This window comes from Nomascus leucogenys, chromosome 5, assembly GCF_006542625.1.
Source record: "Nomascus leucogenys isolate Asia chromosome 5, Asia_NLE_v1, whole genome shotgun sequence".
NCBI lineage: Eukaryota > Metazoa > Chordata > Mammalia > Primates > Hylobatidae > Nomascus > Nomascus leucogenys.
Genome location: NC_044385.1, coordinates 12,963,964 through 12,983,482, shown reverse-complemented (window position 1 = coordinate 12,983,482; position 19,519 = coordinate 12,963,964). Strand labels below are relative to the sequence as shown.

At 38.7% G+C, this 19,519-nt stretch overlaps 1 protein-coding gene across 4 annotated transcripts in view; it reads right to left on the bottom strand.

The window, feature by feature from the left end:
- Positions 1-1,702: 1,702 nt before the first annotated feature.
- ARID4B (AT-rich interaction domain 4B) overlaps positions 1,703-19,519 on the bottom strand; it is a 165,267-nt gene continuing 147,450 nt past the window's right edge. For 3 of the 4 annotated variants that reach the window (XM_003267277.4, XM_003267278.3, XM_030812651.1), the window contains 5 exons: positions 14,636-15,847; positions 11,050-11,163; positions 8,469-8,684; positions 5,950-6,096; positions 1,703-3,461 (listed from right to left, as the gene is read on the bottom strand). In XM_003267277.4, coding sequence (XP_003267325.1) covers positions 3,334-3,461; positions 5,950-6,096; positions 8,469-8,684; positions 11,050-11,163; positions 14,636-15,847 — 1,817 coding nt within the window. In that variant the 3' untranslated portion in view covers positions 1,703-3,333. Of the gene's footprint in view, positions 3,462-5,949; positions 6,097-8,468; positions 8,685-11,049; positions 11,164-14,125; positions 14,240-14,635; positions 15,848-19,519 lie in introns of those variants that run through there. The other variant, XM_030812652.1, reaches the window with a different exon arrangement.

Below are 19,519 nucleotides of genomic sequence, written 5' to 3'. Positions count from 1 at the left end.
GACCAGTAATCTAGGAATTCATTTTGGGAAGCACCGTTCCACAGATTTAAAAGATCACCCCTTAAACTAATTTTTGTGAAAATAAAGGGCCACCACAAAGATGCTTTTAAAAATATGTATTTGAGCTTTCTAGGCCTTAAAAAAGTTTATTTCCTTTCTCGTTTTTGGTTTTTTTTTTTTTTTTTTGAGATGGGAGTTTCAATCTTGTTGCCCAGGCTGGAGTGCAATCTCGGCTCACTGCAACCTCCGCCTCCCGGGTTCAAGCGATTCTCCTGCCTCAGCCTCCCTAGTAGCTGAGATTACATGCATGCATCACCACGACCGGCTGATTTTGCATTTTTAGTAGAGACAGGGTTTCACCATGTTGGTCAGGCTGGTTTCGAACTCCTGACCTCAGGTGATCCACCCACTTCAACCTCCCAAAGTGCTGGGATTACAAGCATTAAGCCACCATGCCCGGCCTCTCTTTGTATTAAAGGTTTCCTTTTTTTTTTTTGAGACAGAGTCTAGCTCTGTTGCCCAGGCTGGAGTGCAGTGGCGCGATCTCGGCTCACTGCAAGCTCCGCCTCCCGGGTTCATGCCATTCTCCTGCCTCAGCCTCTCGAGTAGCTGGGACTACAGGCGCCCACTACCACGCCCGGCTAGTTTTTTTTTTGTATATTTAGTAGAGACGGGGTTTCCCCATGTTGGCCAGGATGGTCTCGATCTCTTGACCTCATGGTCCGCCTGCCTCGGCCTCCCAAAGTGCTGGGATTACAGGCGTGAGCCACCGCGCCCGGCCAAGAAAGGTTTTCTTTTGGTAGAAAGTCCAATAAGTGGGGCCAAAAAACTAGATTATAGATTTTTAAAAGTTTGTGGCAAAGCAGTGTTTCTCAACCCAGATTCATATTAATATCACTGGAGACCTTTAAAAATTAAAGATCAACATCCAGGTACTATCCCCAACCAATTAAATATAACTCCTTGGGAGTGGGGTGTGAGTACTGAATATACTTTTAACAATGTCCAGATGATTGCAATGTGCAATAGAACACACTGAAGTATAAAAGACCCGGAAGGGTCTAACTAAATTAAAAAATTTTAAAAAGCTGCTGGTAATGGTTTCAAGTGTTAAATAAAAAAGAAACAACTTAATTTTCAAATTTGGACAATTTTCCAAGTGATAAGAAAAATATTTAAATTCAGACTCCAGCAAAATAGTGTATGCAAAGATAAAAGAATGCCTAGGCCGGGTGCGGTGGCTCATGCCTGTAATCCCAGCACATTGGGAGGCCAAGGTGGGTGGATCACATGAGGTCAGGAGTTTGAGACCAGCCTGACCAGTACAGTGAAACCCCGTCTCTGCTAAAAATACAAAAATTAGCCAGGAGGGCTGGCAGATGCCTATAATCCCAGCTACTCGGAAGGCTGAAGCTGGAGAATTGCTTGAACCCAGGAGGTGGAGGTTGCAGTGAGCTGAGATGGCGCCACTGCACTCTAGCCTGGGTGACAGAGCAAGACTCCGTGTCCAAAAAAAAAAAAAAAAAAAATGCTTAATACATTCATTATCTGGTTAATGGACTTTTAATTTTCATAGGTAGAATCTTCCCTTTTTTATGTATCAATTAATCCCCTGTGATAATACATGCTGGATATGTATGTTCCAGCCAGTCACCACATACAGAAATGAACTAAAATTACTAAATCTTTTAGAAACAAAAATCAAGGATTCACAAACTATGGCATTTTATTTCAGAGCCTTTGCTTACATTTGTACAATATATTACATAATTCTTCATTGTTTGCAGATCCTAATATATACTTTATAGCTTTTATTCTATAAGCTTTTTTCTTCAACATTTTGCTGTCAACAAATCTTTACAGTCCTGTACAAATTTGAATAACTTGAAACCATTTTCAACAAAATTAGTTACTGTAAGCACACACTACAAGACTGAAAATGCTTTTCTTAGAAAAGTTGAATGTAAAGGATTCTGACACGTTAGCATCTACAACAAAACGCATTGAAATTCTCACATGTCGTATTGCCAGAAAACAAAGAAAACATGCCAGCCCCATCCAAAAAAAGTACACAGAACTACAATTAAAACAGTAAAACAGTCTGTACAATAAAGTACTGTGTATTAACAGTGCCAGATATTAAATAGCTTGAATGAACACAACCGCAATATACAAATGTCTTACAAAGGTGAAGAATTAAATACAAGTGCCAAACAGAACAGAGATTGGAATCATACAACATAAAGTCAATACAAGTGAAAACAATTTTGCATTCATTTTGGATTTTATACAAGGCATTTAATTTTATAGGCCTACCACCCCCATTAGCTATTTATATTTAAAATAACCACCATCCTTTTGAGACAGTTCATATCAACAATGTTGAACCATACTAATACATTACTTGTTCCTGAAGTCCTTTTGTTGTAGCTCATAATAAAATAAGCAATACAAATGAATTATCTGTATTTAAGGGAAAAGAAACATTTACAAGAAAACACAAAAATATAACTGTTATAATTCATTATGAATAAATATACACTTTGAACTGGCTAAGTACAATCTTTATACATTGTTTAAGATTTAATACAGTTTATTAGCCATTTTCTTTTTTCACACAATGTATTATATCAAAATTAAAAAAAAATACTGATTTATAGAAAAATGGCAAAGTACAGTAGTTCCATTCCAATTTGAAGGGCCATGAAAAGCCACTGCAAGACCTTTTAGCCTAATTCAAACCTGTAAACATGTTCAGTCTTTTTTAAAGAGAATCTTTAATATTTGGTTACCAGGATTGATGTCTAATATCCTGTTAACTGCAGGTTTTGTATTACATGTGCTTGACTTATACAATTAAAGCCACCCTAAGGTGACTTGCTTTAAAAAACAATTACCTTGTACAAATGAAAATAGGTTCATATTTTTTCATAAATAAATGGAAAAATATCAAATGTTCCAGCTTTAACAAAATACAAGGGAATACATATACAGTAAGTTATCTTAACATGTTCTGACCCACCCCTTAACTATGCTTACTGTATTTGTCTCTACAGGCAGTGAAAAGCCTCCATTTGCCACAGTGGAAGGCCTTCAAGTTACCAGACACACAATTCCCAGACAAGTTGGAAACAATTATTGCTTGAGGAAAAGCAGTTCATTGTACTTTTTCTTCATAAAAAAGTGCACTTAAGTGCCAAGTCAGCTTGTCAAGAAACAATTTTTAAATATAAAATAGTGCTTGTCTGATATTTTTTTGTGCCACTGTGCAGTATATAAAAAAAGTGGCCCTCAACAGCCATTAAGTGCAAAGTGCTTTAGCAAGTCCTGCTGTCACCTGCACTCAACTGACATTCCATTTTGTGATGCGCTGGACATTGATGGTTCAGCTAAAGTTAACATAACAGCAGCTGTTATGGAACTGGATGAAGGTGAAGAAGAGGATGAGGATGTAGCAGCACCTAAGCAAAAGGGAGACCAAACCAAGAGCTTAATAACAGTTTATGCCTAACAATAGACAGAAAGAAAATACTAGTCCTCTGAACTAAAATTCCACTGTATTGTCCAAAATCATTTAGCTTACAACAGTGGTCAATTCTCACAGTACTACGATGTAAAGAAAGGAAAAGCTAGTGTAGCTCAAGAAGCTAGACAGTGCCCAACTACAGAAGTAATGAAAAGGACAGACCAGGGAAGGCTCCTGCGTGGGTCAAAGAGGGAAAGAACTGTGCCTAGTCTACAAGACACAGAAATAAAATATAGAATACACTTTTTGTAATAGTAAAACAAGTATCAAAACAGGAAAAATCTGCAATCCATCCAAAAATCTTTTGTCCCCTCCTAATCCCTCCATCTTTCTGTACTTAGGAGTTTTCTTGTACATGTAAATGGTGATGAGAATGGGAGGCTTAATTGCTTCTTCAAGTTGGATCAAAATTGCATAGCTCAACTGTTGCATTCTCCTCCACTAGGTTTACAAAGCAAATAACACATTAGTTATTTTCATCAGAGGAAGTCTCTCATTGTTTCCTTTTTTCGTTTTTTTGTTTGTTTGTTTGTTTGTTTTTTGAGACAAGAGTCTCGCTCTGTTGCCCAGGCTGGAGCGCTGTGGTGCAATCTTGGCTCACTGAAAGCTCTGCCTCCCGAGTTCACATCATTCTCCTGCCTCAGCCTCCCCAGTAGCTGGGACTACAAGGCGCCCGCCACCATGCCTGGCTAATTTTTTTGTATTTTTAGTAGCGACGGGGTTTCACCATGTTAGCCAGATGGTCTTGATCTCCTGACCTCACGGTCCGCCCATCTCAGTCTCCCCAAGTGCTGGGATTACAAGTGTGAGCCACTGCGCCCAGCCTGTTTGTTTGTTGAGTAGTATTCTACTATATTACAACTCATAACTTACATGAATTTCACTACACTGTTCCTGCACTGGTTTTAGTTTTAATTTTTTTTGGTAAGAATGATACCTTATTTGGGCCAGTCACAGTGGCTCATGCCTGTAATCCCAGCACTTTCAGAGACTGAGGCAGGCAGATCACGAAGTCAAGAGATAGGGCCCATCCTGCATCCTGGCCAACATGGTGAAACCCCATCTCTACTAAAAATAAAAAATTAGCTGGGCATGGCGGCACGCTTGCAATCCCAGCCACTCAGGAGGCTGAGGCAGGATAATCGCTTGAACTCAGGAGGTGGAGGTTGCAGTGAGCTGACATCGCGCCACTGCACTCTAGCCTGGGCAACAGAGCAAAACTCCATCTCCAAAAAAAAGAATGATACCTTATTTGATTTGCATTTCTTTGGTAACCAGGATAAGCATTTTTCCATGGATTTTTCTTAAAACAGTATTTAGGAACTGACTTTTAATGCTAACCCAGTAGAGAGGCTCTATTTAGCAAAATCATTCATTATAAAGAATTTGTGGTGACTATATTTACAAAACATTGTTTAGAAGGAGTTTCTGGATAGATGTCTTTTTTTTTTGAGACAGAGTTTAGCTCTTGTTGCCCAGGCTGGAGTGCAATGGCATGATCTCGGTTCACTGCAACATCTGCCTCCTGGGTTTAAGCAATTCTCCTGCCTCGGCCTCCCAAGTAGCTGGGATTACAGGCGCCCACAACCACGCACAGCCAATTTTTTGTATTTTTTAGTAGAGATGGGGTTTCACTATGTTGGCCAAGCTGGTCTCGACCTCCTGACCTCAGGCAATCCACCCACCTCGGCCTCCCAAAGTGCTGGGATTACAGGCGTGAGCCACTGTGCCCAGCCTCTTCCCAGATTTTAATTTATCTCACTTCCTCATGTCATTCAGGTATCAACAAAAATATGCTGACCATTTGTAATCTAAAGTAACCCATCCAATCACTACCTTAACATCATTTTCTTCATAGTGCTTTCACCATCTGAAATTATCTTATTAGGATGTTTTTGGTAGAGTATAAACTCTATGAAAGTGAATATTATGATCTGAAATAATTTTTTTTATTTGAGATAATTTATTTCACTGTAGAGATGAGGAAAATAAGACAAAGAAATTAAAGAATTTGCCTGAAAACAGACAGATATAAAGTCATGGCAGTCTAACTGCAGAGCGGGAAATTCTGGTTTATGTTTAAATAAAGTAAAAATACTGGCAGGGCACTCTTAGCTCACACCTGTAATCCTAGCACTTTGGGAGGCCAAGACAGGTAGGTCACCTGAGGTCAGGAGTTAGAGACCAGGCTGACTGACATGGCGAAACCCTGTCTCTACCTAAAAATTACAAAATTAGCCGGGCTTGGTGGTGCATGCCTGTAATTCCAGCTACTTGGGAAGCTGAGGTAGGAGAACTGCTTGAACCCAGGAGGTGGAGGTTGCAGTGAGCCGAGATTGCGCCATTGCACTCCAGTCTGGCAACAAGAGTGAAACTCCGTCTCAAAATAAATAAATAAATAAAAATAAAGTAAAAATACTTACTTTCTCTCTCTTTCTTCTTTAAACGCTTTCTCCTCCGATCAATGGAAGCTACTTCAGATTTTAATGACAGATAATGTTTTCTGATTTCTTGAAGTTTTTCTTGAAGAATTGTGATGCGTTCAGCACTTGTCATATTTTCCAGGTCCGCTATAAATTTAAAGCTTTCATTAATAGACATTTTTTAAGAAAATTTTAACATATAAAGGAGAGAACATAGAGCATGGCTGCTGAATAAGGTTGAGGCAGATGAACTAAAAAACTAAGGCTTCTAAAATATTCGTTTTCCAAATTTTTTATCTAGCCTAGAACAATGCCTGGTACATAATAAATGCACAATATTTGTTGAATGAATATGTAGAATATTAAACACCTTAAGATCTACATATATCCACATCCGTATACAGTATCACCACAGTAAAAAATCACACTTAAAAATAAAACTGGGGCTGGGCACGGTGGCTCACACCTGTAATCCTAGCACTTTGGGAGGCCAAGGCAGGCGGATCATGAGGTCAGGAGTTCGATACCAGCCTGGCCAAGATGGTGAAACCCTGTCTCTACTAAAACTACAAAAATTAGCCGGGCGTTGTGGCGAGTGCCTGTAATCCCAGCTACTCGGGAGGCTGGGGCAGGAGAATCGCTTGAATCTGGGAGGCGGAGGTTGGAGTGAGCCGAGATTGTGCTGCACTCTAGCCTGGGCAACAGAGTGAGACTCTGTCTAAAAAAACAAAAACACAAAAACAAAACAAAACAAAAAACCTGGAAAGACACCAAAATGCTAAATTGTACACACTTTTTGAGTAACAAGACTGTGGATAAATTTTTCTCTTCTGTTCTCTGTTATTTTTTAGGTTTTTTTAAAGAGTGTGTAAAACATTTAAATTAGAAGGCAATTTTAAAAAGCTCTAAAGCAATCTTCAATCTCCTAAGAATACTTAAGGTATTTCCTTGTGTGAAAAACTCTAGAGTTGTATTAAAAAAAAAACATATTGGCTGGGTGTGGTGGCTCACACCTGTAATCCTAGCACTTTCGGAAGCAGAGGTGGGAAGATCAGCTCAGTCCTGAGCTCAGGAGTTCAAGATTAGCCTGGGCAACATAGTGAGATCTCGTCTCTATTTTATATATATATATATATATATATATATATACCTTTTTTTAAATGAAGATTTATGAAGATTTCTCACATATACAAAAGTATAGAGAGAAGGATAGTGAACCCCAAGTACTCATTATCCAGCTTCAGTAATCATCAATTTATGGCAAAACCTGTATCACCTGCACCCCTATCCATTCCTCACCCCTAACACCAGATACTTTTAAATCAAATTACCGACATCATATCAGAAATATCTTTTTTTTTTTTTTTTGAGATGGGGTCTCACTCTGTCACCCAGGCTGGAGTGCAGTGGCGTGACCTCAGCTCACTGCAACCTCCACCTGCCGGATTCAAGCAATTCTCCTGCCTCAGCCTCCTGAGTAGCTGGGACTACAGGCACCTGCCACCATGCCCAGCTAATTTTTTGTTTTTTTTTTTTTTTGTTTTTTTTTTAGTAGAGATGGGGTTTCACCATGCTGGTCAGGCTGGTCTCGAACTCCTGACCTCGTGGTCCACCCACCTCAGCCTCCCAAAATGCTGGGATTACAGGCGTGAGCCACTGCACCCGGCCGTATCAGAAATATCTAGTCAGTGTTGGCATTTGCCTCAACTGCCTTAAAATTTTTCTTTAACCAATGTATTTATTCAAATCGGGATCCAAATAAGGTCTATACATTGCAAATTCATTAGTACATCTATTAAGTTTGGCAGAGCCTCTTTTTCAGAGTATTGGCATGAAGAGTTACTAGGATTGGGGCTGGGCATGGTGGCTTATGCCTGAAATCCCAGCACTTTGTGAGGCCAAGGCGGACGGATCACCTGAGGTCAGGAGTTCGAGACCAACCTGGCCAACATGGTGAAACCTCGTGTCTACTAACAATACAACAACAGTAAAAAAATTAGCCAGGTGTGGTGGCGGGCGTCTGCAATCCCAACTACTTGGGAGATTGAGGCAGGAGAATCATTTGAACCAGGGAGATGGAGGTTGCAGTGAGCAGAGACTGTGCCACTGCACTGCACTCTAGCCTGGGCGACAGAGAGACTCTGTCTCAAAAAAAAAAAAAAAAGGCCAGGCGCGGGGTGGCTGATGCCTGTAATCCCAGCACTTTGGGAGGCCGAGGCAGGTGGATCATGAGGTCAGGAGATGGAGACCATCCTGGGCAACATGGTGAAACCCTGTCTCTAATAAAAACACAAAAAAATTAGCTGGGTGTGGTGGCGCATGCCTGTAATCCCAGCTACTCAGGAGGCTGAGGCAGGAGGATGGCTTGAACCCAGGAGGCTGAAGATTACAGTGAGCCAAGATCGCACCACCGCACTCCAGCCTGGCAACAGAGCGAGACTGTCTCTAAAAACAAAAACAAAACAAAAAGAGTTATTAGGATGAAGTTTGTATGCTTGTCAATTTAACATGTCACTTACACATCTGAAAACTCCATTTGTAAACTTTGGGTAATCGATTACTGGGTTCCTTGAGATCGGGATCCTTATCACCATTCTTTCCACATTTTCCTGGAGACTGCGTCCTTGCCGGAGATTTGGTACTATGAGACTTCATTCCTGTGGAAACTGATTTGACTGGCTGACTCTTAGTTATACTTTCACCAGCTGAAAGTTCTTCACTATCACTACTATTTGCTGAAAGAGAAAGAAAAGATTTAATAAACAAAAATGTAACAATAAATTTGTCACAGATTTTAGTAGATAATTTAAAATTAGCCATTTGAATTTAGTCCTACAGAAAACAACCTGCCTAGAAACCTGGAAAATCACACAGAAATGCAGCAGCATCTTAGGAAAAGCAAAAACAAAAAACTCTTCTTACCTGAACTGCCAATAATATACATACTTTTAAAATCACTCACACTAATCTATCGTTATGCTTGGCAGACTGTCAAATATACAGTAATCATCTGAATGGCTTTTTACTCTATTATGTTAATATATAAAGTAAAATATAACATCTTTTAAAGTGATTAATTGTAGAAACCTCTACAATGAATATGTAACATTGGGTATATGCAACATTTTCCTGCTCCTTTGGCCACAAACAAATAATAATGCACGATCATCATATTCAATAAAGAACTCCTCGGGAATAAACTCTAAAGTTTGACATGTATAATGAAATTATTCTTAAATAACCCCTATGCTGTGGGTTGACTAAAATAATCAGTTTCACCCTAATAAAATATTCAGTATTTTATGAACAATTCAGAAGTCTGTGTAACAATTATGTTACAACTGCTATTGCTAATTAAACTTCAGCACTAAGATGGAAATACTTGACCTTGACAGCTTACCATGTGAAAAGGTAGGTGATGGGATTAGTATTTCCATAGATAACCTCTTTCTGGATACAAAGTATTAGTTTAGATTCCATCAGAATTAATTCATGTTACTAAATTATTCTCTAGAATGGTTAACTCATTCTGATTTACCATGGCAGAATCCCAATAAGTAAAATGGGAGAACACTATATCTCTGTATTATACGAATATACTAAATGACTCATTGAAGATGAGCTCTCCTAGGAAATGTCATTTAAATAGTAAACTCTTGAAGACAAAAACATCACAGTGAAAGAAAAAACACTTTAAATATCCTACCAGTTACACCAAACAATTGACGACTGCCTGATTTGGCATATATTTACTGATTTTTCACTTAACAACATCACCAAAAAAACAAGGAGTTAAACTCTCAAAGCCAGAAATTATTCCAAATAGTAAAGGTAGATAGCAGCAACTCCTCCCACTGTGAAATTTTGGGAATAAAGAAACTCCACCACTGGTTGACACATATACACAAATTCCCTCCCAGCTCCCCCACTGCTGCTCTGGAACCCCTGGCAACTCCTAGCTAAGCCACCCAAGGCTTGGCCCCACTCTATGCAGTGGACTGTCTCAGCCTGGCTTTCATGGCCTTGCTGAGCACAGCCGCCCGGGGCCCCAGGGACGCCATATTCACCGCCTGGAAGTCATATGGGCTCAGCAGAACCTCGGGGAGCTGGCCGAATAACCCTTTTCTGCACTGAAGTGCAGCCAAGCCGGCTGCTAGCAAAGGTCAGGCAGTGGAGGTGGCAGGAGTCTCCTGGAAGAGCAGCAGGAGGTCAGTGTGGGGCACCTGAAAAAAAATTCTTTACATATTTTCTGCTTCTTACTTTGTCTACAAAAGAGAGATAAAATGTGCAGCCCTCAGAAGAAATACGGTATATATATTTTCTGCGGATTGATGAATGGAGTCGTTGCTAAAGTTGGAGCATACTTAGCAAAAAGTATTGTTTGTAGTTATTCTCAGGTCACATAATATAGGGTACCAAAGATAAATGTTGTAGACTGGAGTTGTTGGAATTATAGTTCTAAAGTTATCTTGATTGTTATACTTCTATGCTGATTTTGCCTTGAAGATTAACTAAGCAATCAATTTCACTGTAATAAAAATAACATATAGTTGAAATATTTCACAACGTGTGATACATTTTATAGCAAGTGAAAAGAACTGTGGCATACAAAGGTAACAAATATGTTGATGTTTATAGTATATTGGCTATTATTTCAAAAACAGATTACTTGATTTTTCATCAGCAATCAATACCACCGCTGAACACCAACTTGCTTAAAACTAGAATTTACCTAAGATTTAAAAACCTGTGTTTTTTTTTTTTTGTTTCGTTTGTTTTTGCAGAAATTCTTTTTTCTTTTTATTATTATACTTTAAGTTCTAGGGTACATGTGCACAACGTGCAGGTTTGTTACACAGGTATACATGTGCCATGTTGGTTTGCTGCACCCATCAACTCATCATTTACATTAGGTATTTCTCCTAGTGCGTGTTTTTTTTTTTAAAGCAAGTAGCCTTACAGAATCTGTGTGACTTTTTTTTGTGTACAGACAAAATCAAAATAGTGTACTATCCCATACCCTGAATGCCATTTTCTTACTGGGGGTAAAATTATCAGCTATTATTTTTATATTTAAAAAATTAGAGATTTCACACTTACTGCCTTTTCCCTTCTTTTTGTTGTTTACCACTGTTGCTTTATGGCTTCTTTTCTGCTTTTTTGATGAACTTCCTCCTCCCTGAGCATCTTTCACTCTTTTCTGACCTGTACAGGCTATGAAAGGAAAGGAATTAAGTAACACAAAATAAAATCCAACATTCTCTAGGTATAAATTAATTCCACATTTTAGAAACGTAGAACAATCCAAAACTACATGTTCTTTATGGCATTTGTAAGTTGTCACAGAAATTACTACAATTTTTAAATAAACTGTCATTAATGGAAGCTCAATTCCTGTACATACTGAAAGTCAGGGTTTTTAAAAAGGCAAACAAAGTATGCACATCCTTCTTTAAAAAAATCAGATATAAATTGAAAATAGTCCTTAATATATAGTACTGGGAGTTTATAAGCCTAGTAATTAAAAAACAAGTATATACTGAAAATAAAAACTGAAATTTGTTAAGATTCAATAAAACCAAAATATTAAGACTTAACCACAGGTTAAAATGTTAATGACATTATGTCTTATAATCATATTAATATAATTTTTAAATGATATAATGATATTAATGGGGTAAATTTTAGCAGTAATTCATACTTGGTTTTTTTTACCAATTTATGTCAAGAATAACTAAGCTCCCAGGGCACTGTTTGGTTAACACGCATACCATTTACAAATCCAACATAGTAGTTCTAAAAAAACGTCTCATCTTCTTGGTGGGAAATTACTGCAAAACATTACAAATAAATGTCTCCCTTTTCTTCAAGGACTAGCCCAAGTCCTACATCACTAAGATGTTCCAGGCTTCACTGATGAATCACTACTCTGAACTGTAGCATTTTTCTATACTACTCATTTGGTCCTTAGCATCTGCTATATTTCTGTCTAATTCATATATGTTATCTCTCAGACTATATAAAATAAGCTTTTTTCTCCAGAGACTAATAAAGTACTATCACCATTCAGTTCCAATGTCAGACGCTAAATCAACCTTCTGTGTATAAAACCTAACTTTCTTATCAAAAACAGGACAAGTAATAACTGTCTGCAACTTCCTAGCTTTTTTTTTAATGGGTCATATAATCTTACTTACAACTTTTCCTAATACCTTTTTAAATTTTTAATATTTCTTTTTTATTTTTTACGCCAAGTATGTGAACCCACCTAATGTCATTTTAATATAACAATTTAAGTGAAACACAAAGGAGACATAGATATTGACCATACTGAAGCAAAGAATCATAATTGTCAGGTTTCTCTCCAAGAGAGTTTAATTCTAAAGTGTTCAGATACTAAGAAATAAAAACCTTCAATGTAGAGTAAATTAAGAGGAAAAAACTACATCTAAATAGTAAAACTTAAATTTTAACTTGTGATATAGTGGGGACTCTCCAATATTCATAGTAAGTAAATTTATTAAAATGTGGCCATGTGAAATAGGTGCTTAAGAACCTATTTCTGGCTCGGCGCGGTGGTTCACGCCTGTAATTCCAGCACTTTGGGAGGCCAAGGTAGGTGGATTACCTGAGGTTAGGAGTTCGAGACCAGCCTGGCCAACATGGCGAAACCCCATCTCTACTAAACAAAATACAAAAATTAGCCAGGCATTAATCCCAGATACTCAGCAGGCTGAGGCAGGAGAATCTCTTGAACCTGAGAGGTGGAGGTTGCGGTGAGCCAAGATTGCACCACTGCACTCCAGCCTGGGCAACAAGAGCAAAACTCTGTTTCAAAAAAAAAAAAACACACACACAATTATTTCTAAAGAGGATACAACCTCTTAAAAACTATAACAATAGGCTGGGCATGGTGGCTCACGCCTGTAATCCTAGCACTTTGGGAGGCCAAGGCAGGCAGATCATGAGGTCAGCAGATCGAGACCATCCTGGCTAACATGGCGAAACGCCATCTCTACTAAAAATACAAAAAATTAGCTGGGCATGGTGGCACACGCCTGTAGTCGCAGCTACTCAGGAGGCTGAGGCAAGGGAATCGCTTGAACCCAGGAGGTGGAGGTTGCAGTGAGCCCAGATCACACCACTGCACTCCAGCCTGGGGGACAGAACGAGACTCCATCTCAAAAAAAAAAAAAAAAAAACCTGTAACAATAAAACCTGTTTTTTTCTTTCTTTTCTTTTTCTTTCTTTTTTTTTTTTTTTTTTGAGACAGGGTCTTGTTTTATCACCCAGGCTGGAGTGCAGTGGCATGATCTTGGCTCACTGCAGCCTTTCTAGGATCAAGTGATTCTCCCACATCAGCCCCCAAGGTAGCTGGGACTACAGGCATGCGCCACCACAGCTGGCTAATGTTTGTATTTTTGGTAGAGATGGGGTTTTGCCATGTTGTCCAGGCTGGTCTTGAACTCCTGGACTCAAGCGATCCACCGCCTTGACCTCCCAGACCTCCCAAATTGCTGGGATTACAGGTGTGAGTGACCACACCTGGCCAGTAAAATCTTATTGTTGAAAGCCTAATATTCTGAAATAAAGGATTCTTTCATTTTGAAGATTAGTCATGCCTGGATAGTTCAGTTCCATGAGACAGTATGGCACAGATAAAATCATAGTAGTTATACTTGTAAATGTGAAAAAAAGCAAAGAACATTTCAATTTAATTGCAAGTTTTTTTTAATGTATTTTAAAACAGGAATGTTTTAAGTCAAGATTCCTGAGAAAACATAGAATTAACTAATTTGATCTAAACCATATCTCTTTAAGCTTTGCTGAAAACCTAAAGCTAGCATTCTAACATCTTTTATGGTATATAAAAAACATACTCCAGTGCTCTGTCTTTACAATGGAAAAGTATGTTCCAAAGCCAGGTGTCAGCCTAGAGCATACTGATTTAAAGATACCTGAATGAAGTGGTTTATAAGAAAAATGATGACAGAAGTATGGCTATGGCACCATCGCAAGGCACTAATACTTTGGGAAGGTATCGATTTGAATTTCCACTTTTAACAATTTCACGGAAAATCAAAAAAGTATTACTGTAGGTTATTAACGTACACATTGGTCCTTCAATTTGGAAGCTATGCATCTAAGAAAGCATCAAATTCCTTTACAAACTCACACAAGTTAGTCAGGCTTGAAAATCAGTTTGACACGGTTGTCTGAGGAAAGCAGTGCCTGGACAGTTGGTTGCTCCAAACCCCTACATACAGTATTTGGTTAAGGGTGGAGGGGTCTGTCAATAAATCAGAATGTTCGTGAGAAACTGCACATTACAACTGCAAAAACAATGTTACAGAAATAGACTTAAGCTGCTCATGCCATATAGTCAACCACTGCATATAATGAATTCTCAAACAGGTTTGGATTTGGGCCTGGGTGCGATTTCTAGCATGTGTTCTGGTCCACAATAAAATGTCATGGATGGCTCAAGCAAAGCACATTAAAGCCTTCTCAAGCTTTTAAATGCATTCCACTATTCATTTTCAAATTACCTTTAAAATTTCCATTTTTACCATGTTCACACAAATATGACAATTGCTTCACGTTATAACAAGAGATACTGTGAAATCACTGAAACTTTAAGAGGGGAAATCCTAAAATAAGTCAACACATACATTTTCCTTCTCACCTTTTTCAGGATGTTCTGGTTCTGGCTGATTACTACTGCTTGAGCTCACACTGGCATCAAAACCTGCTGGCGAGCTATTCCCTTCAGACTGGAGGTCTTGGAGCTCCCCAGCAACACTATCCACCTCAATTGTGCTATCAGTTTCACTCTTGATACTTCGAACCTCTTCTTGGTTTGGAGCCAGTGGTTCTGATACTGTTACAGAAGACTGCTGCCGGCTGCCTTCTGTTACAGTGACTGATGAAGGCGATTCAGGTGTAGTAGGAGGGGTATTTAGCACTGAATTACTGCCACTACTTGGAAATTCTGCTTTTCTGTCATTGACCTCTACTGTTTTTTCTTCAATGGGTTTACTATCGACATTGACTGGAGGTGGTTTTTCTAGTTCTACACTGGGTGAACAACTCTCCTCTTCAGCCACAGTCTGTAGTGACTCCTCTGCCACCCTCTCCTCTGGGGCAGGATGCGGTGGGGAAGCTGCAGCCTCAGTATCAGAGTCTGAAAAAAGCTCTTTCAGCGTTTTTTTAGGCCACTGTCCCTGAATACTTGACCAGACATCTTTTCGATCTTTGGCCCTGCTGTTTTGAAGTCTTTCATCAGAGTTATTTAAAAGTTTAATCCTTTTTTCTGCCACTTCTGAAAATCCTGAATAGAAACCAGTTGTCCGTAGAGATTTTCTTTTTTCCTCCAAACCATTGTATTTCTTAGTTGGTGTCATCTTTGCTTTTGATTTTTCTTCTTCCTCTTCATCTGAAGAGCTGTTGCTACTGTTTTCCATGCAAAGTGATTCTTTGTTCTTGGCCTTCTCTTCCTTTTTGCCAGGTGATCCAGTTTTTAGACACTCTTCTGTATTGCAATACCTTCTTTTACCACGTTTTATTTGTGGTTTTGAAGATTTATCTGTTGTGTCCTTCTTGACATCCTTTCTCTTTTTTGTGACTTCATCTTCTTCATAATCAGTATCGTCAGATAATACTTCTATATCTTTCCTTAATCTTTCTGGAGATTTTGACACTGGTTTGGATATTACCAAATCTGCATGAACTTTGTTTTCTTCTAGCAAAGATGAACTGTTCTGTTCCTCCTTTGAAATAAGATCATTTCTGTTGTTAGTTAAATGATCAATCTTAGATTCCTCTTTGCCATTATTATCCATGTCTTGAGCACCTCTCTCATCTTCCTGCTCACTGTCTTCAGCAGAACTTTCAGAAGCTAGAAAATAGAGAAAAAAAAATGATGAGTATGATAAGAACACTAGCAATGTCTTCTATGTGCCAGCGACTGTATATATTAGGTCCTGTGTATACAGTCACCTGAGGTTGCTGGCTTTTACCTCTATGTTACATGCAAAGAAACTGGGTTTCAAAGAGGCTGAGAGGCTCTTCCAATGATGGAAATGTTCTATTACTATCGCGGTGATGGTTTTAGCACTGTATACTTTTGTCAAAACCCATCAAATTTTAAACATAAAAGTCATCAATTTTATGTAAACTATACCTTAATAAAGCTGAAATAAAAAAGAAAAAAGCTTCTCCAAGTTTATATGAGTGTAATATTTTTATCATAATATATCTAAGAAAATAGTGGAGTCAGGATATAATCCCAGATTGTACTACCTCCAAGTTTCCAAGTTTATATTCTTTTTTTTTTTTTTGAGTCTCACTTTGTCATCCAAGCTAAAAGTGTAGTGGCGCGATCTCGGCTCACTGCAAGCTCTGCCTCCCAGGTTCACGCCATTCTCCTGCCTCAGCCTCCTGAGCAGCTGGGACTACAGGCACCCACCACCACGCCTGGCTAATTTTTTGTATTTTTAGTAGAGACGGGGTTTCACTGTGTTAGCCAGGATGGTCTCAATCTCCTGACCTCGTGATCCGCCCTCCTCGGCCTCCCAAAGGCTGGGATTACAGGCATGAGCCACCACACCCGGTCCCAAGTTTATATTCTTATAAAACTATAGCCTTCGTTTTTCTTTTCATCAGAGACGGTCTCACTCTCTCCTCCAAGCTGGAGTGCAGTGGCACAATCACAGTGCACTTCAGCCTCAAACTCCTAGGCTCAAGAGACCCTCCCACCTCAGACTCCTGAGTAGCTGGGATCACAGGAGCAAGCTACTGCACCTGGCTTCTCATTTTTCTTTCCTTTGTTTTGTTTTGTTTTCTTTCCCTCCCTCCCTCCCTTTCTTTTTCTTTCTTTTCTTTCTCTTTATTTCTCTCTCTATTTTTTTTTGAGACAGGGTCTTGCTCTGTTCCCCAGGCACTATCATGGCTCACTGCAGTCTCAACCTCCTGGGCGCAAATGATCCTCCCACCTCAGCCTCCCAAATAGCTGGGACTACAGGTGTGCCACATCCAGCTAATTTTTGTATTTTTTGTAGAGACAGGGTCTCATCATGTTGCCACGGCTGGTCTTGAACTCCTGAGCTCAAGCAATCTGCCTACCTTGGCCTTCCAAAGTGCTGAGATTAAAGGCGTGAGCCACCACACCTGGCCAGCTTCATTTTTCAATATAATAATGAATATCCAATAATTTTGTAATCAATGATTTCCATGATGTTTTAAAGAATAGATATAATTAATTTTAGTTACTGCTAACTTATGTAAAATTAATTATGGAACTTACTGCTTCAGTGTGTTCATTCTGGTAAATCATTTTATTGTTATTTTAAGATAACATTTCCTGAGAACTTACTACATGCTGGTTACTTTGATACACTTTGAACAGACCATCTCATTCAATCCTCACAACAATGCTACGAGATACATGTTGTTATCAGCCCCACTTTATAGTTCAAGAGACTAGGGTTTTAAATAAATAAGAAAAACAAACAAAAAGCAACACAACAAAACAAAGCAAAAAAAAGGGACTGGGGTTTAGAGGTTAATCTACCCCCAAAGTAGTTAAATCTAAGTCATTTAACTCCAGAACTTACAACCTTAACTATAGCTCTCTACTGAGAAATCCATTCATGCTCTTTAGCTAAATTCATTAAATGAAAAACATAACTGACATAACTAAGATTGCTAAACCATTTCACCTTTACAATGTGTGCCTGCATGGCTACATTTTTAAAATTATCAAAACAATGCATATACATCATTAAAAACAAATCTAGACTCATAATGAAAAACCAACAAAAGGATAAAAATCTCTTTTTCCACCTCCAAAGTGTTAACGTCTGATAGTTATAGTCATATCTTACTATTCATAATATACTATTTGTTTATTTATTTTTCTGTGTGTGTGACGGAATCTCACTCTGTCACCCAGGCTGGAGTACAGTGGTGTGATCTCAGTTCACTGCAACCTCCTCTTCCTGGGTTCAAGCAATTCTCCTGCCTCAGCCTCCTAAGTAGCTGGGACTAAAGGCATGCGCCACCATGCCCAGCTAATTTTTGTATTTTTAGTAGAGATGAAGTTTCATCATTTTAGACAGGCTGATCTCGAACTCTTGACCCCAAGTGATCGTTCATCTCAGCCTCCCAAAGCACTGGGATTACAGGCATGAGCCAACATCCCTGGCCTGCTGACTTATTTATAAAGTTTATCCTCTATGAGCAATGGGGATTCTTTCTTATCAACACCCATATCTCCCCTCTACCATCCTCTCTATATATAGTTATCTTTCATTTTTACAATATAGTATTTATAACATATGTAAATGTGATTCCTTAAGTAGTACATTTGATAAACTTCCTTTCTTATACAGCATTTTATTTTTCCAAGAGTTTCCAACTACTTTTCTGCATGTTATATCTTCCTTTGTATCTTTTACATTATTTTATTTCATTAAATCAAGCATTGTATCCAATTTCCCTTTATTCACCCAATCTCTGCATCCTAGAGAGCTATTTTCTGCAATAGCATCTGGGTGGTATCTCTCTGGGTCTGCTCTAACAGCAGTCATCCAGGGAATCCTCCTCGCTGCTTTCTCTTGAGCTAGGTCCACTGTCAACTGAATCTCACATCTTCTTCTTCCTTGGTTATCTTATCTGTACTAGAGCTCATCGAGTAGTTTCCTTAAAAAGGTACAAAGGTACATGGGATATAAATATTCATTGTCCTTACATATCTGAATACATCCTTACCCTCAAACTTCATTGATTGAGAGTTTAACGAGGTACAGAATTCTTGGTTAAAAATTGTTTCCTTCAGAGTTCTGAATCCTTCTGAATGTACTGCTTCTTTGCTTAAGGGGTTATAAGCCATAACTTTCCTTTGGTTTCTCATTCCTTTGTGGTGATTTTTTCATTCTTGATATTTTATAATTTCATAATGATGTATTACGGTATGACTCTATTAATTTATTAGGTACCTAGTGAGCAATTTCAATGTAAAGATTTGTGTCTGTCAGTTCTGGAATTTTTCTTCTTTTAGTTATTTGCTTTATTTTTTTTTATTTTGATTTTTTTGAGACTTGAGTCTTGCTCTGTCATCAGGATGGAGTGCAGTGGTACAATCTCAGTTCACTGCAACCTCCACCTCCCAGGTTCAAGTGATTCCCCTGCCTCAGCCTCCTGAGTAGCTGGGACTACAGGCGCATGCCACCACACCCAGCTAATTTTTGTATTTTCGTAGAGAGAGGGTTTCACCGTGTTGGCCAGGATGGTCTTGATTTACTGACCTCATGATCCGCCCACCTCAGCCTCCCAAAGTGCCGGGATTACAGGCGTGAGCCACCGCACCCGGCCTCTCTCCTCTGTTTTCATAGTTCCCCCTTCCTAGATTAATACACTATGTAACTTATCTTTTCTCTAAAATTTCCATCGCTGCTTTTTTAAGCTTTCTGAAGATTTCCTCCATCTAAAATTCTTAATGCTCTACTGAATGGTTTTTTTTTTTTTTTTTTTTTTTTTTTTTTTAGAAACAGAGTCTTGCTCTGTTACC